Raw genomic sequence first — 21636 nt, forward strand, 5'->3', positions numbered from 1 at the left:
CTCCCGTTTTGAGTTAGCTGTGCGTGCATGTTACGTGCCCACTCATTCTGCTTCTCTCTATCTTCATCTCTCTCTTTCTCTCTGGGGTCGTCAGCGGCACGGTATCACCCGGGAAGCGAGGACGCAGGAGCATGAGAACGAAGGGCCACGAAATAATGAGTCACCCGGCTATCCGGCTCTCGGTCCACCGTGCGAGCCCGAAATATCTTGTTCCGGCGCGCATCGCGTGCGTCTCGTGTCGGCCATTTCCACCGGAGAGAAAATGATAGCTATCGCGGGATGGGGCGGTGGCGGTGGTAGCTACCACGAGAGACGGTAAATCCGTATTTAAAAATTAAAGCTATCCCGGAGCAAAAATGTGCAGCGACCGTAATGGCGAGGCCGACGTCGTTAGGGTGAACCACGCGATTAGGGATCGCTTAAAGAGCGTCTACCTTTTTTTTTTATCGTGGAATTATTGATAGTTTCAGAAATATAAGTTGCTAGTATAGACAGACAAGCGAAGAAGGCATATATTCGGTCAAAGTGGATTTTGGTGCTCAATAATATTTTAAATTTTATAATTTCTTGTTTTAGCAAGCTGCGCGCTAATTATGTGTCTTGAAATATTAGGTGTTGGAATTAAATCGTAGCGTTTTACAAGTGATGGGAAGTACTTTCATTAATGTATTTTTTAATGCTCATGTGAAATAAATAACATTCTTTCATTAAAAACGCTACGAATTAATTCCAACACCTAATATAATCCTAAATTGAAGCGCTATGAATATGTAAGATTAAATTAAATTGACAAACAATTTAATAATATTGACATTATGCTAACAATCATCTTTAAAACACTGTAGAGATTTTGTTGCGAAAAATATCACTTTTTAGCCGAGATTCGAATCTGAATCTTTTTCTGTGAAAAAGAATCTATGCGGGTGTCTTAACAATTTGACTACCAATGATGATATTAATCGCAATAAGTAGTGTATTGTAAGATATCAAAGGAACAATAGTAACCCTTCAGTTAAATAACATTGTATTATTTTTATAAAATATAAATTGATTCATTTTTTACTCTTAAATTGTTTAATTCCATTGTTTTAGTTAGATTAACTAAAATTAATATTAAGTAGGAGCAGTGGCAACATCTATAGACATAATTAAACATTATTTAGTTAAACAATTTGATATTATTAATTTAACAGTGTATATATTGAAAGAAAGAACGTCTTTTTCAGGAGATGTAAATAAACACGTATACTAATATAAGTTTTCATTAATTTAAGTCTATTATAATAAATTCAGTTAGTTCTTGCGCGTTTTCATATTTATATGTGTGTGCATGCTCTGAACATTTCGAAGACAAAAAAGGTGGGGACAATTATTAAAGATTGAAATCCTGATAAATTATTAAAAGATTCGCGAAAGAACGAAAGAAACGTAAACGCATGCAGCTGTCTCTATAACTTTAAAGTTATCTCTAATCACGTATTTAATCTTACATTCCGATGTAAATGTTCTCGTTTCTTCAAATTATTCCTCGTATGCCGCTATTTAGTTTACTTTCGAATAAGTGAAGCAAACGGGGCTTGCTCTCTCGAGCACTCTTAAAATGGAATATTCGATAACTCTGCCGCCGCTATAATACACCTGTGCCTTATTCCTCTAACCGGCTTGCATAAATCAGCATACGATCGCCGGCGGTAAGGAAATCGTTGCTCGATGTATCATCCGTATTCCCGTGGTGATCGTGAAAAGTTCGTCTAAGGCGGAGTCTGATTTGATTTAAAAATTTTTTTTTTTTTTCCTAGATAATATTGAGTCGGGACTAAAATTTTATTTCCAGAATACATTAAATCAATTGGAATGCGATCATACCAAGTGCTGCGAGAAATGAGTACTGCCGCGTAATGCGATCCGCATTCCTGTGGCGATCGCAAAAGAGACTTGCCGATAATTTTCTCTGGAATGAATTACCGTTCTTCTCCATAAATAATCCTGTCAGTTCTGAATAAGAATAGAAATTTCATTTTCAAAATACCTGAAATATTAATCGAATAATTAATAAGTCTAATTAATAAGTGAGTTGCGTTTATTATTATTACTGTTATTAGTTTCTGACGAGAAAAATTCGAATCTAAGCGAAAACTATTTCGTACTTCAATTATTAAATATTTATTAACTACTATGTTGAACGATTTTATATTGATATGACTAAAACGACTGTTTTCTTTAAATTCATTTTTTAATCTTTGGAATTATAATTTTAATGTAGAGTATCCCCGATTCCAAGATGTATGCATATTGTGAGCCGTCATTACAATACTATTGTAGTTAGTGAAAGTAAAATACAATCCATATCGTTTCACGGAGAATTATGTCATTTGCGACAATGAAATCAGAGCTTACGCCCTACTTTCCCCTACAATATAAACTGCGTGTCGAAGGAGGGAGAAGCGTGCGCATAGAGGAGTGCACTGCAACCCTTTGTGACAGACGCCGCCGCTACTTCATCGCGGTATTGTCACGCTGATCCGTGAAGGGTGCGGCCCAAAGGGGGCGTGTACGCAATTTATATACCTACCTACCTACCTACCCCTTTTACATTGAGGCGACACGGCGATCGCGCAGTGCATGTCGCTGAATACGACTAACCGTTATCGACCCTCGGCACATTGTTCAAGGAGGTCGCTTTCCAGAAGTTATGAGACTCACCCCTCAGTCATGGCCTCGCGTGCCCCGCGTGCACTCGTTCCCTCTTCCTTGCCGTAGTGGCCGGTTATTACGGCGCTTAACGCGCCGTTTGTACGACGTCGCGTTAACTCGTCGTACTTTGTACCCGAGGACTGGACTTTCGTGAGGACAAAACGAGGAAGAAAAGGAAGGAGATTGGTATCTAAGGTAGATTGATGAATGGATAACGTGTGCAATTTTGTAACATTTTGATCTTTTGTTAGAAAAGTATAGGCTTGATGTAAAAGAAGAGATTTAATGTATGCGATATTTGTCGGACACACTGCAATCACGATTTGCGAGAAGAAACATTGATAGAATAGAAATGAAGTTATTCCAATTGCGTTTTCGATAAGAATACAAGCGCCATTGTATTATCATTTAATTTTAATCATTAACTTGAAAAGACATAACGTGTATTATTAATCCTTAATTACTGTTATGAAAAAAACTCCTAAATTTTGAAGCGTCCTGTTTGAAGTGTAAAATGCAAGTAATCTTTCGTTTTATGGCGATTGATAAAAAAAAGTTTACATTTTTTTTTTACTTACAACCTAGAATCTTACTATATACATTTTATTAATTATCAAATTTTTGCTTCGGTATCATTTTGTTTCTAGTCCCAAGTTAATCTTTTGGATAGCATTAAACATATTGAAAATAACTAAAAAAATGTATTACTTAATTTGGAATGCTGTTATTTCCTTATATACGAATAATTGAGAATTTTTATTGTAGACACATCGGTGGCCTTCATAAAGATCGTCACGTTAAATGATCTCAATAATCTTACGTCGCTCCATGACGTCGCAAGCACCGAGAATAAATTAATAACCACGTACGCTTAATTGACGTCAGGTTCGCGCGTTCGTTCAGATTAATGGGAGCTCCGTGCGTACCCCGAAAATCAACTGGGATAATAACTCGTCCCATCGATCCTCCTGAAGCGCGAAATTAAAATGTAAATTGAGAAACGCGCGCGCGCGAGGCGGTAGTTGTAATTGATTTACGAGGCGCGATCGCGATCGCGTCTCGCCCGCGTACGTGAGATCGAACGGCGCGCACCGATAAATCCGTAAAACGTTCGACAGGTGTTCCCATGGCAAGGAGGAAGTGATTTTGCACGGCAGTTAACGTCGTAAAGTGCTAATGTGCGAATTAATATAGCGGTCACTTCGCAACGTTGGTCGCGCATCACGAATCCTTGGCGGATATGACCGTCTCTCGCGTGTAAGTATCATATCTGCACGCTCACTATCACACGTACACGTAAATCGCGCAAGTCAGCCGACTCGTCAAAATAACTACATTTAGACCTAAACGTCTTCCCGACATCCTACTTTCTTGGCGACGTTCACCTGGATCGATGTAAGACGAAACCGACAATAATCTTACGTAAACGTCAAGTATCTATACTTTCTTCTTCTTTTTTCTTTTTTTTTTTTTTTCTTATTCAATACTTGCATTCATGAGAAACGGAAACAATTCATTGCGAGTCAAGGTTTTCATTTCGAAAATACGGTACACGAAACGATTAAAAAAATAATAATAATTTTAAAAATATATGCCTTTTGAAAATATAAAGATAAGAGCAAATTTATGTAATTAATTAAAAATTAATATCTGTAACTCTGTATGTTATACTTTTATCTTAATTATTTATCGTAGTTATTTTCTTTAATTTGTAATTAGAACATATATATTCTCTAACTTTTTTGGAGTAAAATCTTACTCCAAAAGACTGAAAATTGAGCCAATTTTGAAAAAAGAATGAATATTTTCACTCTTGGCAGATTTTCACTCCTTGGAGGAGTGAGATTTCGCTCTTTTGGAATGAAAGATACTCTAGAAATGAAGTCTCATTCCAAAAAAAAAGGAGTGAGATTTCATTTCTTAGGAGCGAATTAAAAAAAAATTTTTACTTCTCAAAAAAGAGTGAAAATCATTCTCGTTTAAGAGTAAAAAGTTTTCTTTTTGTTTTAAAGATTGGCTCAATTTTGACTCCAAAAGATTTAGAGAGTATCATAATTTTATATTTCATTATTTTATTTTTCGCAATTTTACTCTATTCACGTAGGCTCATTATCGCACTATATTTATGCTAAGTTCAAATATTACAATTTTTTATATGATTGAAAATTTGGAAACTTCATCTAGAACTGATAACAAAAAACTTCAGTAGATCCCAAGGATCCATATATTTTCTTGGAGCGTCACAAAAGGTATGTGTCATGGATTAAAGAGAATTTATCGCGAAAAGTAAGTGAATTTTTTCCTTCTTCTTCATTTTCTCAACGAGAACATCACGTCGCGCGACAAGCAATCGGTTGCGGTTCGTTGCAAACGAACGGAGCTTGCCGAAATATCTGCTCGACTCTGGCGCAATTCACGCCAGGATACCTTTCTCCCGATTAATTACCGTGACGGCGGTCTCGACGTTGGACTCTTTTCCTTCAATTAATTCATTATTGCATATTTCATGCCGGCGTGCCGCGCGCGTCGATGACCGGATTCGGTATCGCGACATTCGCTTTGGCGGATCAACTTCACCGGTCGACGAAATGACACGACAGAATCCGAATCTCTTGCGTGTCTACCTGGTCCGAGAACGCGGCCATCCGGTCACAAAAGTAATTGGCGGCGCGCTGTTTGCGATTCGTTTAATTGCTGGGTCACATCCTCCTCTCGAAATTATCTTTCCAAGTATCATTTCTGAGCCCGGTCGAATCGTTTCTGTCATTCCTATCGGACTTGACAAATTCGGGACTCGAGTACTCTGTCGATACGACCGTCTCTTTTCGTCAGCAATATGGAGCTCTTTACGAGCTCATTAATAATCTCGCGTTTGTACGGAAGCGTAAACGCGGCTCATTATTTTTCCCGTTATGTTGGCGGGGCTCTCAAGTAAACGAGGTCAAAAGGGTTTGTGCGACCTTCTCTCTCTATTTATCTCTATCCGTCTCTCTGTCTCGTTGTAGTTTTCTTACACACATTTATTCCAACGTTAGTTATCATCTATAAAAAAGGAAAAAGATTTGCTTGTAATATAGAGATAGACATATCCCATCGCAAAACTTCCCGCTCTTATATATAGACGTTTACATACGTAATGAGCAACACGACACAATACGGTATTTTCTCGACTATCTGTATATTGTCTTCTTCCGTATCTGGTTCCGTGATACAGTATCCACCAAGACGATACATACGTATATACACGTTATTTACTCCGTTTACGATCTTATATTCATAGATAACATAAATGTAGTTCATTTTTTCACGTTCATTACGATAGGGATCCCCTTTTGCCCGTCCGATTAACGGCAGCGGAAGAATCCGATGATTGTCGCTCTTTTCTCAGGGTATATTAGAGCCAATCTTGATAAAGACGACGAACCTGTTGTAATCCTTAGCCGCGATAAAAAGGGGAGACCTATTTCAATCTGTCGGTCGACGCTTAGATTCCATCGTGTCCATGTTTCTCATTAAACGTTTATTATCCGGACGACGCAAGGTACTGCATAAAGTTGGTTATACTTCCTACGGTACGGTAACGCACGGCGATTCGTGTCCCGTCAAATGTGTCGTTATTGCGTCGTTACTCACGTGACGGACCGCCCCCTCGATAGACTAACAAATAAAGTTCGCGAGATATGGCCAACTGGCGAAACGCACGCACTTGCCACGAGCCCGCGTCATAAACACGCGCGACGGTGCTCCCTTACGTCCCTTTACCTTCCTCACGTAAAATCGTGACCGACAACGACGGAGCGATGGCCAAGCCCGAGCGATCTCGCTATTCGACCGGAAGTACTCGGCACTTTCGAGCGAACGCCAGGGTTATGCATATTTCCCACCGACGGATACCGCGAGATGATACCACGCAGCATGACGCGGCGGAACGCTGCAAGTGGAATAACTCGTGGATTATTGTCCGCCGGTCTTATCGCGGAGGCGAAAAAAAAAAAAAGACTGACCGACGTTGGACAAGTCTCGGCGCTCCCGGAAACGCGAACGGAATATAAACGTTTCTGCCTAGATAGAGCGCTTGTGTAACGTTGGATTTCATACGATAAGGGTACGCGATACGTATATACGTTCAGCAACAATAACCTCCGAGAGCACGCGACCGTAATATTGCAACCGTACCGACTGTAAAGTCTCCCTCTCTCTCTCTCTCTCTTTCCTCGCCACGTCGCATCGCACCGACTTTACCGGGAACGGTAATTAACTGTCTGCGATCGCGATGCACCGCGTCGTCACATCGGCTCTCGGTATGCACTTCAAGTCCCGATCGAGTCTTGAGAGCCTGGGATCGCGCGCTGAAAATCCACGAACGTTATTCTCGTTCCAGGGCCGATCTTTTCTTAGCGGTCGGATGCTTTTAATCCTTTCTTTTGCCTCGAGGCACGCATATGTACGCTGTTAAACGAATTGCTTTACTGAAGCGAGTTTGCACTGACAATCTATGTTGTAAGTTGTAACCGAGCCTTTTATCTCTTTACTCTTATCTAGCTGGCAGTGCTACTTGTAATAATATGGATGGAAAGATCAAAATAAAATTAATTGCTATTAATCACTCTAGTTAATACTGGGATATTAATCTTTTTTTTATATATGGGATATGGAAAGTTTGATGGATAGTTTGATTTGAATAACAATAAAATACAAGAAAATTTAGTTTAATCATGATAGTATAAAATAAATAGACAAAAAATTTGATAAAAACAAATGTGAAGGTTTTTATTATTTTATTATATTATTATTGCGTATAATTTAAATTTGAGAAAAATTGAAAGAAGCCGGAGAGAATGGTACAAAGGATGTTCTACAATGAATTGGAAACATCCCGTTACCAATCGCAATTGCTTTGCGACAGTCAATCGAATGACGGGATGTTTACAACTCATTGTAGAATGTCCTTTAGAGTTTTACGTGTTATCAACTCGATAACGAGAACATAACGCAAAAATAACATGAAATAGCTGAGAAATAAGTATTTCTTAGTTAAATATCTTTGATCACGAAACTTCTTGTTCCCGCTTTTATATTATTAACACACAGTAAACTCTTTCGAGACTTAAGAAGTCAATTACCGTGTCCGTAAAAGTTATGATCCTTATTACATCGGCGTGTTTGAACGCAGAACCGTAAAATTATTTCCCGCCGTATGTCGTTGATGCACATCAGAAATCACTGCGTAGCGTGAACATGGAAAAATTGTTGCTGGCAGTTTCTCCACCTCTCTACATTGATTTTCTGGAACGGCAACAATGTGAAACCGGTCTCTCTCTTAATACATAGCAGTTCCGTTACCAATCTCTGAAATTAGTGTACGCTTTGAAGCATCTTCTCCGGGAACGAAGAAGCGAACTGAAAAAAAAAAAAAAACAATGCGCTTTCGAATTTAATTAATGGCTTGGGGGTACGAATTATAATTTTTCCGATATGTCTTTCCAAATTTTTTTTCTTAATTCTTTACGACGTATAAAGTGGTGAAAACGTAAATCAATTTTATAAATCCTACTTCAGTTTTACAGCCGAAATGTAGATACTCGGAAGATCCTGTAAATTAGACGTATAAATTAGATATATGTGACTCTGCAATTTTATTTAAAAAAATCTTATTATTGCAGTTAATACAATCATTTTCTAATACAATATGATTTGCATTAAGCATACAGCATTGGACGCTGTAAATTCTAAATAATATATTAGTGTACAACTTTGCTTCCGCCGTTTTCCTATAGATGGCTTTAGCAGTAAATGGTAGTCGAAATAAATAGATTATAGACGTCATAAACTTGAGCATCTGTCAACATAACCCCATAGAAACATTAGTCGATTTGTGTCTGCATCATAAAGTTATTCTCGATTGAAAATGTCAGTTTACGAGCCAAATTCTCGTCATTTGCGGAAGATTTTAATTTTCTGCTTCAATATGAAGAAATCTGCGGCTGAGGCTCATCGAATGCTCTCAAATACTTATGGTGAGGCCGCTATTAGTGAAAGAACGTGTCGTGAATGGTTTCAACGCTTCAAGAACGGTGATTTTGACGTCGAAGACTGGCATAGCGGTGGAAGAGAGAAGGTTTTCGAAGATGCAGAATTGGAGGCATTACTTGATCAAGACTCGTGTCAAAATCAAGAAGAATTGGCACGATCATTGGGAGTGACTCAACAAGCCATTTCAAAACGTCTCAAAGTCATGGGAATGATTCAGAAGCAAGAAAATTGGGTGTCGTACGAGTTGAAGCCGAGAGATGTTGAACGGCGTTTGTTTGCTTGTGAACAGCTGCTTGAAAGGCAAAGACGGAAGGGATTTCTGCATCGCATTGTGATTGGGGACGAAAAATGGGTTCATTACGATAACCCCAAGCGCAGAAAATCATGGGGAGTTCCCGGCCATGCCACGTCGACGGCCAAATATTCACGGTTCCAAGATTATGCTCTGGTATTTGGTGGGACCAGCTCGGCGTAGTGTATTATGAGTTGTTAAAACCGACTGAAACAATCACAGGTGATCGAACGCAATTGATGCGTTTGAGCCGAGCATTGAAGGACAAACGACCGCAATACAACGAGAGACACGATAAAGTGATTTTGCAGCATGACAATACTCGATGCGAAAGTGGTCAAGACATATTTGGAAACGTTGAAATGGGAAGTCCTACCCCACCCGCCGTATTCTCCAGACGTTGCTCCCTCTGACTATCACTTGTTTCGATCAATGGCACACGATCAATGGCCTGGCTGACTAGCACTTCCGGTACATACACTTATCCATAAATGTATAATCAGTTTTTTACTATATATTTATAAAGCCTCGAATTTCGGGAAAAAAACGACGGAAGCAAAGTTGTATACCTGATATATAATTTTCAACTTTTCATTCAAATTGCAAACTACATCTTTTAGTACTATATTTGATATTTAATATTTAAATTTTTTAAAATCGCTTTTCCTATCCCTATCAAGTTCGAGGTATGAAGACGCGATTCTCGAGATGTAGCGAGTTCCGAACGCGACGGCCGCGAGTCGAGATATCAATCCGTCAAATCGACGACTCGCGCCAAAGCTTTCGCTCGTGCGCTTCGTGTGTATGAAGCGGTCTATTTAAAAGCAGCAGATATCCGTGATCTCTCTGGAAAGAGTCTCGAGATGGAAACTCGATCCGACACATCATCGGCCCGTGATCCGAGACCCGGACGTGCGAGATATAACTGGAAATGAGATAAAGAAAATTGCGAATAATTCAAATCCAAATTGCCACGGACATATTCACCGACAAACAGTGATTCGATCGCGAGAAGGAGGGCATGGTGGATGAAAGAAGAAAGAAACAGGGAGACGGAGAGGCAAGAGAGAGAGAGAGAGAGAGAGAGAGAGAGAGAGAGAGAGAACGAGCGCAAGCGCGCGAAACCACTCTACAACTTTTGATATCGATGCATCATCTCTCGATCCTCGCACCGGCTTCTCTGATCGATTTTCATTCCGCGGGTTGCATGGCGACTCGCTATCCGGGTGCTATCTTCAACCACCTCGCCTTCGTTGACTCGTATCTACGGGGTGCCCAAAAAATAGCCGTGTAACGAAATACTCGACACGAGATTCATATATTCACAGAATTATTAATGCGACTGGTAAAATTAACGCGGTCGAAGTAGAATGACATGATACTGAATAGATTGAATTTAGTCCAATATGCCATTTCGAAATGCTAACTGCATAAAACAGCTTAACACACATAGAATAAATCGTTCGAATTTCCGTGGATGCCGATACATTACTGACGGAATATACGAGATAGAAATGAAAATAAATAACCCACTGTTGCTAACTTTAAGATTCACGAGAAAAGGAGAAGTTTTTGAATAATTCGTAAACTCTCATCGAATTCAAATAGATCGATCTCTCGTGTCTTATTTCCACTATTGATGTTACAACTAGTGACTTATAATTACATAGTAAGAGAAAAAAAGTAAAACAGGACAACTCTTCTTTGCCTATTATAACACTCTGGAAGCGAATACTCGAGAGAGACACCTTGTATAAAGGTATATGTAAGGCCCCCCCGTTCTACGGGTAGTGTAAGATATCAGCTAAGAAACGGGCCCGTCCGAGACTTTACGACCGCTCTTATAATTATCTCCAATAAATATCTCCGCGGCACGAGAGCGTATATCGAAATACTTCGGTGGGTCAGAGGTGAGCTCCTACCTCCATCTTTCGATCAACGCGTTTCTTTTGGTCGCCCCGCGCGTTCTCACTGATAAATTTATAATGTTAAGCTCGCGAGAGAGCGCAATATCGCGAGAGGGCCGGGACGTTCCCCCTCCCCCTCCCCCTCCCCCCTCCCCGCTGCAATAAGGAATGGGCCCTCTTAATAAGCCGGGTGACCACACGCGAACGCGGGGATAAAATCACCTTCGTCCTCCTCCTTCTCTTCTTCCTTCCGCTCCTCTTCACAGGGATCGACGAACTAATTTCGCGATTCGAATCTCGATTAGTCCCCGCGACCTCGCTCGTATCGCGCTCGTACGCGCAGCATATGAGTAGAGCAATCCGCTTACCAGCGATCCGATACTTTTGATTTGCTTACGCCTCTAGCCGGCAATATCTGCAACCCTGTACTAAACAACCTGCAGCAGCTTCGCGATACTGCAGAAGAAACTGAATTAAAAATCTGGAGTCATAACGGGAGGATAACAGCTCGGTTGTGTTGCATCCACAGGCATCTATATAATATACTAAACTATTAACTCTGTCCCTTTAACTATTGCCAAAAAGTATATGGGGCAGAACGAGACTTATGTATACCTAGAATAACATATTCTATGTACATTATTTTATTATCATATTCTATGTACATTAGAACCAATCACAGAGAGGCTGGTTATCTATTGGCATCTCTTTTCTACTTGAGATTCCGATATTGTGCAACCATTTCCCGAATTGATGTTACATAGGTAAGAAAAACAATAATAGAAGTTACCAATCTAATGTATTATATAGATATTTATGGTTGCAATGCCGTGTAATGCTTTTTCTTCGTCTTCTTAAGCTCAAAGTGAATTGTTTTGGAAAATACATGGAAAATATTTTGAAAAGTATTTAGTATTACATTAGATATGATATTTATATACTAATAACTTACTATGACATTACATCAATAATAAATAAATACTTTTTTTCTTATGGAAAATGCTCTAGAGAGTTGATTCTGGAGATAAACGCAAGCATCAATTGAAAAATTCTTATGTATAGTACACGGCGGGTTTGGATCACGCAGTGCACATCTACAGGTTAATTAATCATGTACGATAGAATTATTATTATTCACGACCAGCTCGCGTTTACAGTTCGAGACACACTCGCTCATTGACACGTTAATTCGCCGGATATAGAAATCGTTATTAACTCACTCCACAATTACGAAGATATCGAAGCCGGTGATCGCACAGGTTACAGTCAAATAAAACGGCACGTTAATGAAAGCTAAACTAATACCCGGGCAATACATCGATAACGCGCGGAATCCTTTCGAGTCCTCCATACCTACACATCTCTCTTTCCACCCTTCGTCCGACCCGGCCCCGTTCGACGCAACCGATCTTTCCGTGTATCCGTGCCAATAAGACGAGATCGCGAGATTAACGCATCATTAAATAATTACGACGTGCTCGTCGTGTGACGGGATGACTGGAGCTCTTCTCGCTCGTATGCGTTATTAGTCACGCATACGAGCACGCGTCGCGGTTGCGGCGTGAGATAACGAATCTCAGTGAATGCATAGAAGGAACGGTTCTGCTGAAATATCTAAAGATTCACTCAATAACTAATTACAGATCTGAAAATAATTCTGTTGGACTATGAAAATAATTAGGAGGGAGAAGCTCAAGCGGGTCGCTAAAATGTCGAAATGTTTTTACAGCGTTGCTCATCGTGTTCGAATTTTCGGTATAATTATTTTGATTGACGTTTAACAAAATTATTTTTAAATTTTTTTGTATTTGTCTAAATAAGTTTAAGACACATAAGTTTCGGCAAAATCGGTCTTTCCGCGTGTACACGTATGCATGATGAACGAGGGATCGCGCAAGTATGCAAGTCCAACGCGATGCAACGTATTCGTGTGAAGAAGAAAAGGAGGACCCTCTCGTCCTTCCCTTCCCCCTCCCCACCGTCACCCGAGAGATCCGCCTAATTATTCTTTCCATTTGGACTGCTTCCTTACCCGAGCGTAGACTTCCTTACGCCAGCCGTGGACGGATGACCTGGCTCCGCGTACTGGAACGACGAAGCGATATGCACGGGACGAGGATATACGGATATCTCTTCCATCCCGGACCTACACCGCGTGCGTCTCTCCTCTTAACTAACTCTAAACCGACACACCCATCCCGTGTGAGTATCGATCAGGGTAAATGTCGCGCGCGGATAAATATGGCTGCAATATCTCCGAACAGCGAGAACCCGATAGTAATTTATTAAGTCGTTAAAAATTATGATTGCTTATTTCATGGATACCGCGAACTCTTTCAGAAATAATAAGACGAGCAATAATTGCTATATAATTATCATTGGAAAAATATGGCGATTATAGAATAATGTATTAAGCTGTACAGTAAGTTTGAACGTGGTACCATGTTAGATTATACATTTTTTTCGTAGTATTTTAAATACTTTAACCTTCCGAAGCTGACATGAATGTATCGGACTCACTCAATTATATCTCTTCGAAGTTAACGATAGGTTTATTGGATCAACTCAATTATAAATCTCTTTGTCAAAAATGTCAAATGATTCCATTTTTTCTTTGTATTACATCTTGAATTTCTTGATTATTCTTATTTAAAAATATTTTTTGAATATTTTTTGGTTCCTTAAAATTAATTAGTGTTTTTTAATTAACATAAATTAAATGAATCTTACAGATCCAACATCAGTAATTGTGTTGGTCTCGTCAGAGAGAACTGCAAAAGATTAATTACATCGTAATGTAATTTAATTTTTTTAGTAGATTGCAAATTCATATAAAGTGTACAACAGAACTTTGATAAGGATTTATTTCAGGATTTTTATACTAAATAAAAAAAATATTTCTCTACTTAACATTACGTAAGCGAGAAATATCTAAAATCATATATTATCTACGTTTTCAAGAGATAAATATATTCTTCATATGTTGGATTTCCTTTTTTTACGGTACGAGAAATCCATAAAAGTATAATTCAGTGAAGGTACGTTGATAACCGTGCAAAAAATCTTAACGAGTATGCTTAACGTTCTATTATGTGATAAATCGGTTGCGGTACGGCGCGATTGCGTGCGTGCGGCGATTCGCGCGCGTCTCTGACGCCCGGATGTGACGTTCGCGCGTAAAGGACGAAGCGAATTCTCAAGTTTTCCGAGTCCGGCCACACGGAAGAGCGTAACGGGAACGATAATGCGAATGCGTTGACGTAATGAACGGAAGGAAAGAGCCTTCATACAGTATAACATGTATGCATTATAATGAAGCGAATGAAATATAGTTTTCTCAATTTTTATAACTCTTCGGTATCAATATATGCGTACTTGAGTATGATATATATACAAGTTAACTAGAAAATAAAAAAATCAAGCCTTGAAGAGTAAGAGCCCGAAGAGTTAGCTTATAATCAGAACCTAACCGTCGTGTCTCACATCCCAACTCTTCGGTAATTTCGAAACTGTCGCTCTCCGTTCTCGAAAGATAATTTCACCTGTAAAGAGGTGATATTCGTAACAGCGTGAAGGAAAAGTTAGCCGCTTCGCGGGTGACCGCGTACGCTCGAGGTTGCGCAAGCGACAGTCGCGGTGGAGCGGCGCCGATCTTGGCGCGACGGCGTGTGAAAATGACGCCGCGCCGGCGAGGATGACGGCGTGCCGCGCCGAAGAATCGGACAGACGACCTCTCTACTCGCTTTCACGGCGTGCGTCCAACTCTCTCGTTGAGACATCGCGCTAGCATAGTAGCGTGGACACGCTCGACGAATTCTAGCGGACATGGCCGGCCCAAAGCCGAGGCGGCACACAATGGACGCCCCCGATCTCCCGCTGTCCCTCCGGCCTTCTACGACGTCGTTCCTCTATGCTAATAGGTTTCCCATTTCTTAAACGAGTCCGGGCGCCGTATCATATTCTTCTCATTTCCTCCCATACCATTATTAACTCCAGCTCGTGATTTTTCAGCTCCTGGCCTCGATTTAAACGCCAGGAGATGTCTCGCGGAAGATATCGCTGTTATAGAAGCACTTTCAAACCATGAGAATTGAGCTGGGAGATGTCACTTTATAGAAGCATTTATGCTTAATCTACAATGTATTCTTTGCTTCCTATTTCTTACTTTTCGCCTCTTATCTTATCCCTTTTTACTATCATTTTATCGATGATCGTATTTCTTATCTCTTCTTCGTCAACTTTTAATTCGGGCGATAGAAAACGGAAAAACAGGATAAGAGGCAAAAGGGTAACAAAAAAGTGGTAAAAAGCAAGAAACAGAAAATAAATATTTTAGTCGCGTTTGATCGGTTCGAAATCTTTGCTTAAAAATCTTAGCTTTAAAATATCCACGATATCGCAGAAGCAGTCTTTTGATCATTCACAAGTCCCATAAATATGGACCCTTGTATCGAGCAAGCGGAGAACCCGTGCAGTCGTCATAACCCTTGAACACGCAGGAGATTGTCCCCGTAACGGATTCGTCCAGCGCGCCGATGGAGTAGCGGTGACTTTTATTCCCGATAATGACAGAGAAGGAACGGGCGGTAGCGGAGGTAGGGAGGAGGGACGAAGAATGGGAGATCTGGACCCTGACGCAGTACGTGATCAATTTTAGGGGCCCCGGCGCGGTGTGCTTATAGGTGCGCGCCTAACTACGATTTCGGCGTAATTATATACGTGCCCTCTCTTTCCTCTCTCTGTCCAAGTGGCGCGGTGGCGGCATCTCAGGACGCGGTCAGGTCACAATATCCCGGACTCCTCGAACCGCACTCGGGGTCCGGGTCTGGGGTCCGTCATATCACATCGTGTGATTACCGCGCGACAAACCGTGCGCGAGCGCGCAGTATCGATTCCGCAATTTGCGTCGCCGTCTCTTTCGAGGAAAGAAAGCTCGAACAGTGAATCAGCGGTGGAAGGTGGAGATTGAGATTGGTGTTGAGACGCGCGAGGGGGGGAGTAGGGGTTCGCGGGGCGGAACTCGAGGAGGAAGGTTGTTGAAGGATGAGCGGTCATCGGGTCTCTTGGCCCGAAGGAGCAGATGGCCACGAGACGAACGTAATTGGCGAGCCATCGAGATTATTGCCCGTGGCTCGTTCTGCCCTCTCCCCCCTCCCCCCTCTTTCTCCCTCCTCCCGCTACAACTGCGGTTTAGGAGATATACGGTGTGGTGTTGTAGCGCGAATATATAGGACTTTCTCCCTCTACGATATTCCAAATTCGGAGGAACTGTCCTCTGGCCGGATTCAGAGGGGCAGAGATGAAGCAGGATATTTAAAAGGATACCAGAGGGCTACAAGGGAGGGGATTCTGCACCCGTGATTGTCTCTGAGGGGCCGCAACACGGAACAGTCTAGACCGTCATGCACCTGCTTCGGGCAGTGTTGTTTTCGCGACGAAAAAATAAATGGTAGATGTAAGAGAACGAGCCAAACTGGACAGAGTTTTTAAGGGCAAAACATTTGTCGATGAATAATCCAGCCACGTTGGCCGTTTGTTGAATCCTAAAAGAGCGAATTAAAATCTTTATCAAATTCTGGTAAAAGTCTCAAATAGGAAAACCGTAAATGCAGGATGAGATGTATTCCTCGAGATGACGATTACAATCTTTCAGTAAAATTCTACAGTTCTACTATTTCTCTTTCAATACGTTTTTGCTGAAGTCGCCCAAAGTTATCTTCAGGCCGTGGAAAATGCATTATGTTATGTGAGATATAAATCACCATAATCTTGAAATACGTATCAATTGTTATAAGAATATCACTTATGTCAGCGAAGTGTTAAAGCTATGGCATACAAAAACCTCAAGCAATAAGACATAAACAGTAAACAAATCAACATTTTGAATTTACTACAGCTAATTACCTTACGGTCTTTAATGTGATTAATCAATTCTACCGCTTACGTTTTACTTTAACACAGGTTTTTTTGTGCGCCTTTAAACCTAATTTAATTTAAAGTATTCGTTGCGTCTTGTTTCTTGTTCTCCTTTTACTTCATGCCTCTTTCTTTTGCGACCATTTTATTGACAATCGTGTTTCTCGTCTCTCCCGAAGTTCGTCAACTTTTATCTCGAGCGACAGAAAACTGAGGCAAAAAGGCAAGAAGTAAAAAATGATGAAAGAAACAGAAACAAAGAGCGCATTGTAGATTAAGCTTTAGCATCCTTCAGACCGGATCGTTCAGATCAAGATCGGCGGAGTGCATCTTGGTGTCACCGCGTGTTTACTGACGATTCTCCAGGTCCGGGAGAATTCGAAGAGCCTGCCGTTTCAAGGCGGGATAAGAAAGAGCCTGCCGAGGCCCGTCGAGGCCGCGAGACGTCCGTTCGTCTCGACGACATCGCGCCTCGCATGCGGGTCCCCAGGATCGTGTTATACATCCTTTTATTTGCGTCTCCGGCTCATTCTCGACGTGGCCGACGTGGGTATCACGACGCGGGTCACCTGTCCCTCGTGCGGCGCGCGTGTAAAATGACTTTTACGACGAGCGCTTGTCCCGGGCGCTGTCCGCAGGAGGTCCATGCTCCAGGGAGAGGAGCTGACCTCTCGGCGCAACGAGGTGTCTCATTCGATTCCGCCTGACATCGGTCCGCGTCGCTCCACTCGTCTTCGTAAACGTCGTGTAAATTTTATTCTGTGTATTCGTGTATCCCTCGCTCCTCGCGCGCTAAGCGAACTCGCAGCCATAATTTACGGGCGAAATGTCGCTGCCGTGAAGATGCATCGAGCGTCAATAGCTAGGATGTAACGAGTGGGTGCGTATTATCCGCTCGGCGACGAGCTAAGACAGATGTTCGAGACGCGATACCGCCTCGATGCTGCTGCTGCTGCTGCTGTTGCTGCTGCTGCCGCCGTTACTGATCTACGTCTCTCTTTCTCTCCGTCTTTCGTACGCAACGACAACGATGAAATAATATACGTGCGTATACGTGCGTACTGGGGCACGCAGTTAATCGCAAACGCGGGAAGAAACGCGCGAGAGAGAGAGAGAGAAAGAGAGAGAGAGAGACGCGCGCGGGTAATTACGCGCGCGGGGATGGCCGCGGAATGAAGGCGAGACATGACGTCGGGCTATTCCGGCATAACATAGTTGCCGGGCGATTATAATTTGTCGGTTAAAGGCCTTCGCGGAACTTGCGTGGTGCGTCTTCTGTAAATTCCTTTTGACTCGCGAAGCACTTTAGGGTATATTATAATCATGCATCCTTCTACAGGGAATACGAGGCATGTTAGAAAACAGGGGAATTGCGTTTAAGTGCAGTCTGGTAGAATCGAGTCTGTATTACCGAGCATTTATCAAGTCCGCTTTAATTCCTTGATACAGTGAAAGCGTTTAAAATAACGTTAAAAATTTTTATTATTATTGTTTATTTATATCGATTGAAAAAAATGTTCTTTTAATATATAGTATATCGGTTATTGCGAGAAATATCACCACATGCCCGAGGCATGTGGCGATTGAATTAGCACACTTTTAATGAGTTTCTCATTTCGCGTTTGATGAAATATAAGACAATCTACGATATATATATAATATAAATGTTAATAATATCAATAATATCTAGAAAAAATTTTATTGACTTTTGCCGTATCATTTCGAAGATATTTAATTCTAAATTTATAGAATTTTACATTACAAGTTGGAGGTGTAACCTTATTCTGTAGTTATTCTCTTTTAAATTGAGGCACTCGTATAAAACAGCAATATAAAAATTGTTATAATTATAAAGTAAGCACTTAAGTTTGTTCTCGTAAAGTTTTATTTAAACTGACCGTACAGTTTACAAGAAATTTATATTCTTCAATGAAAAAAAAGCTAGAATATACAAAATGTCAAATGGACGATGCGTATACATCAAATGAACTTACAACTTTTATTTTGCCATTTTGAAAATATTTAGTAAACATACAAAATTAACAATAATTATGTATAATAGCATAAGATATTATTAGTAATCTTTTTATTCCATTGTTTTAATTGTTTTACGTATTATTATGAATAAACTGTCTATTAATTAGGAAGTAGGGCGACAACCTCCTTAAAAATAAAATATTAATTTCAACTTAAAGATGTGCCTACTTAAGCAAGACTTGTTTTGACTGAATATGTAGCCTTCTTCGTTTATCTATGTTAACAATTTTAATTACTACAATACGTCACATTAACGTAACGACGTTTTAATAAAAATAAAAATGATAATGAGTCATTAATATAACGTTATCGGGAATCAACCGCTGCGTTACGTTTTACATCTCTGCATTCACAGCGTGTGTGCGAGCGTCGCGTCGTCCTCGAGCGTGTATCGCGCGTCCGCATTTTTATTTTTGCGATCCGCACCGAGAGACCGACTCGCCGTTTTCTTGACAAGGACATTACCTCCGGCCCGACGAGAGCGAAGCGGAGACGGGAGAGGTTTAACTTTGATAAATCCCCGCCGGGATTTGACGCCGGTATCGCGCCGCGCGTGTCTAAAACAAACGATGACCGTGGCAATTAATCTCCGCGCGTCGATGTAAATGCACGCGGATAAACCGAATCTCGCGAATATCTCGCGCGAGAAGAACGCGGTGCTAATTGCTCGTTAATCGACGTGGGAATTCGTGCAAAACGAGCGTTCGAGGTAGAGTTATCGACGCGGCGACGCTATTGCGCGATCGCATAAGCGCTTCGAGGACTAGAGAGGATTATATTCCCGAAGATTTCATCATCGTTTTAATCTTAATTAATACGTTCCATGCCGCGTGAGTCGGTGACCCACGTTAGGACTTCCCGGCTGTTTGCCTTCAGGCTGTTATGATGTTTTCTATAAAAAGAAATATACCTATATAATTTTTATATGTGAACATATAGTTTTGATATATAATACAATATTGATACAGTAGACTTCTTCTTTGTAATAATTATTTTGGTAATTTTTTTTTAACCATTACGAAATACTTAACAAATGTAACAATCAAGAGGGTCATCGATGATCCACGCAGCGTGAATAAGTCACTTAAAATTGGTCCAGCATGTTCAAATTATAGAGACAGTATAAGTTAGAGTGAGACAGTACATGGAAAGGAATGTTTTGCCGAAGTATCTAATCAAAATAATTGTCAAAATAATTATGTAGGGCGCTCAAACCGGTTGCTAGAATGTCAAAACTTTTTGTAGTATAGCTCATCATGCTTGAGATTCCTATACGCAATTATTTTAATGGTCCAACAAAATTATTTCCAGATCTACACATCTAGCTAAATTTTTTAATACTTCAGTAAAGTCGTTCTTTTCGTGTATATATTAGGAGTGTGATTTAGTTCTGAGGGTTTTGAAATGGCACTGATGTCAGTGTTGCCGAATACATTCCAATCACAGCTATTATTTCTTAATACTTTAATATTACTCCATGATATTTAGTCGTTTACTGATAATAGACGCAGTAAACATCGTGTTTATATCATTTAAAAAAATAGAGCTTCCTAAAGAACATTTTCGACATGCGTTGTTTTTGTTTTTTAATTAGAGGAAAACAGCGGCTGAAGGTCATAGAATTTTGATAGAAACTTGTGGTGTTGCTCCACCAATTAAGACAGGGAATATTGGTTCTGTCGATTCTCAAAAGTGGTGATTTCAATGTTAAGATTAAAACGATGACGAAAGCTGGAAAATGCAGATTTGCAAGGATCATTGAACGAAAATCCAGCGCAATCCACTTCAGAACTTGCCATAATAGAATTAAACGTTGATCGTACAACAATTATTAAACATTTACGTGTTTAGATAAGTTTTTAAGAAAAAAAAACCTTTAAAACTAAATCACACTCCTAATATATACAGGGAGACAATATATACTTTCTCTCTCACAAGATTTTGATAAAATCGCTCGCGGCCAAGCTCTGTTTCTAAAGTTTCGGAAGAAAGGCGTTTTCGCACACGTCTCCACCAGGCATCGGACTGCATTGCGAATGTACGCGTCCGATTTTACGAGACACGGAGTGAGGCTTGCCGCTTTCTTGACAGCGACATTACGAGTCGGTAGGCCGACAAGCAGGTAGGCAGGCAAGCAAGCAAGCAAGCAAGCAAGCAAGCAAGCAAGCAAGCAAGCAAACAAGCAAGCAAGCAGGCAGATCGGCGACCGGAGGAGGAGAGCCAGTTGGTCACAGTGGTTGCTTCTACCGCGAACGGACTCGTATCCATTTCCATACAATGGCAACCGCGCGCCATTTCCATACGTGGTTTCACACGCGCCACGCTCGGTTTTTCGCAATATCGCGAAGTTACGTGTCTGCTGCATGCATGCGTAGTGCGTGCGTGCGTGCGTGTCTGCTGCTTGCGTGCGTGCGTGCGTGCGTGCGTGCGTCGCGACGAACGAGAGACCGCGGAGCATCGATCCGAACGCGCGCGCTGCACGCGTTGCCTTTCCCGGCGAGAATTAGAACGTCGTTAAGTCCGCGGCTCGAATTTCTCGACTCTTTGTTTATACGCTTCTAATTACTCGCGATGTCTGTTAAATCGTTCACCGTTCGCGCTTTTACATTCAATCCTTTGCCAGTAGCGCTAATGTAGATCGGTGGTCAACCAGTGATATGTAATATAGAGCAATGGAATTTTAGTCGGCACGCAAGATACTTTTTTGTCTAACCGCGCGACTCTTATCTTTTCATGAATTCATTAGAATAATAATAA

At 40.9% G+C, this 21636-nt stretch overlaps 2 protein-coding genes across 7 annotated transcripts in view; one reads left to right on the forward strand and one right to left on the reverse strand.

Annotated features, from left to right (window-relative positions):
- Positions 1-21636, forward strand: part of LOC105144232 (uncharacterized) — a 303924-nt gene that overhangs the window by 216871 nt on the left and 65417 nt on the right. The gene's annotated exons all lie outside the window — the stretch shown is intronic.
- Positions 1-21636, reverse strand: part of LOC105144233 (uncharacterized) — a 242057-nt gene that overhangs the window by 57463 nt on the left and 162958 nt on the right. Inside the window, exon 4 of one of the 5 annotated variants that reach the window (XM_087411510.1) lies at positions 1056-8094. The exons of the other annotated variants lie outside the window; for them this stretch is intronic. Within the exon in view, the coding sequence (XP_087267636.1) occupies positions 8034-8094 (61 nt within the window). The 3' untranslated portion in view covers positions 1056-8033. Of the gene's footprint in view, positions 1-1055; positions 8095-21636 lie in introns of those variants that run through there. 5 annotated transcript variants of the gene reach the window in all.

This window comes from Acromyrmex echinatior, chromosome 11, assembly GCF_024713525.1.
Source record: "Acromyrmex echinatior isolate Ae372 chromosome 11, ASM2471352v2, whole genome shotgun sequence".
NCBI lineage: Eukaryota > Metazoa > Arthropoda > Insecta > Hymenoptera > Formicidae > Acromyrmex > Acromyrmex echinatior.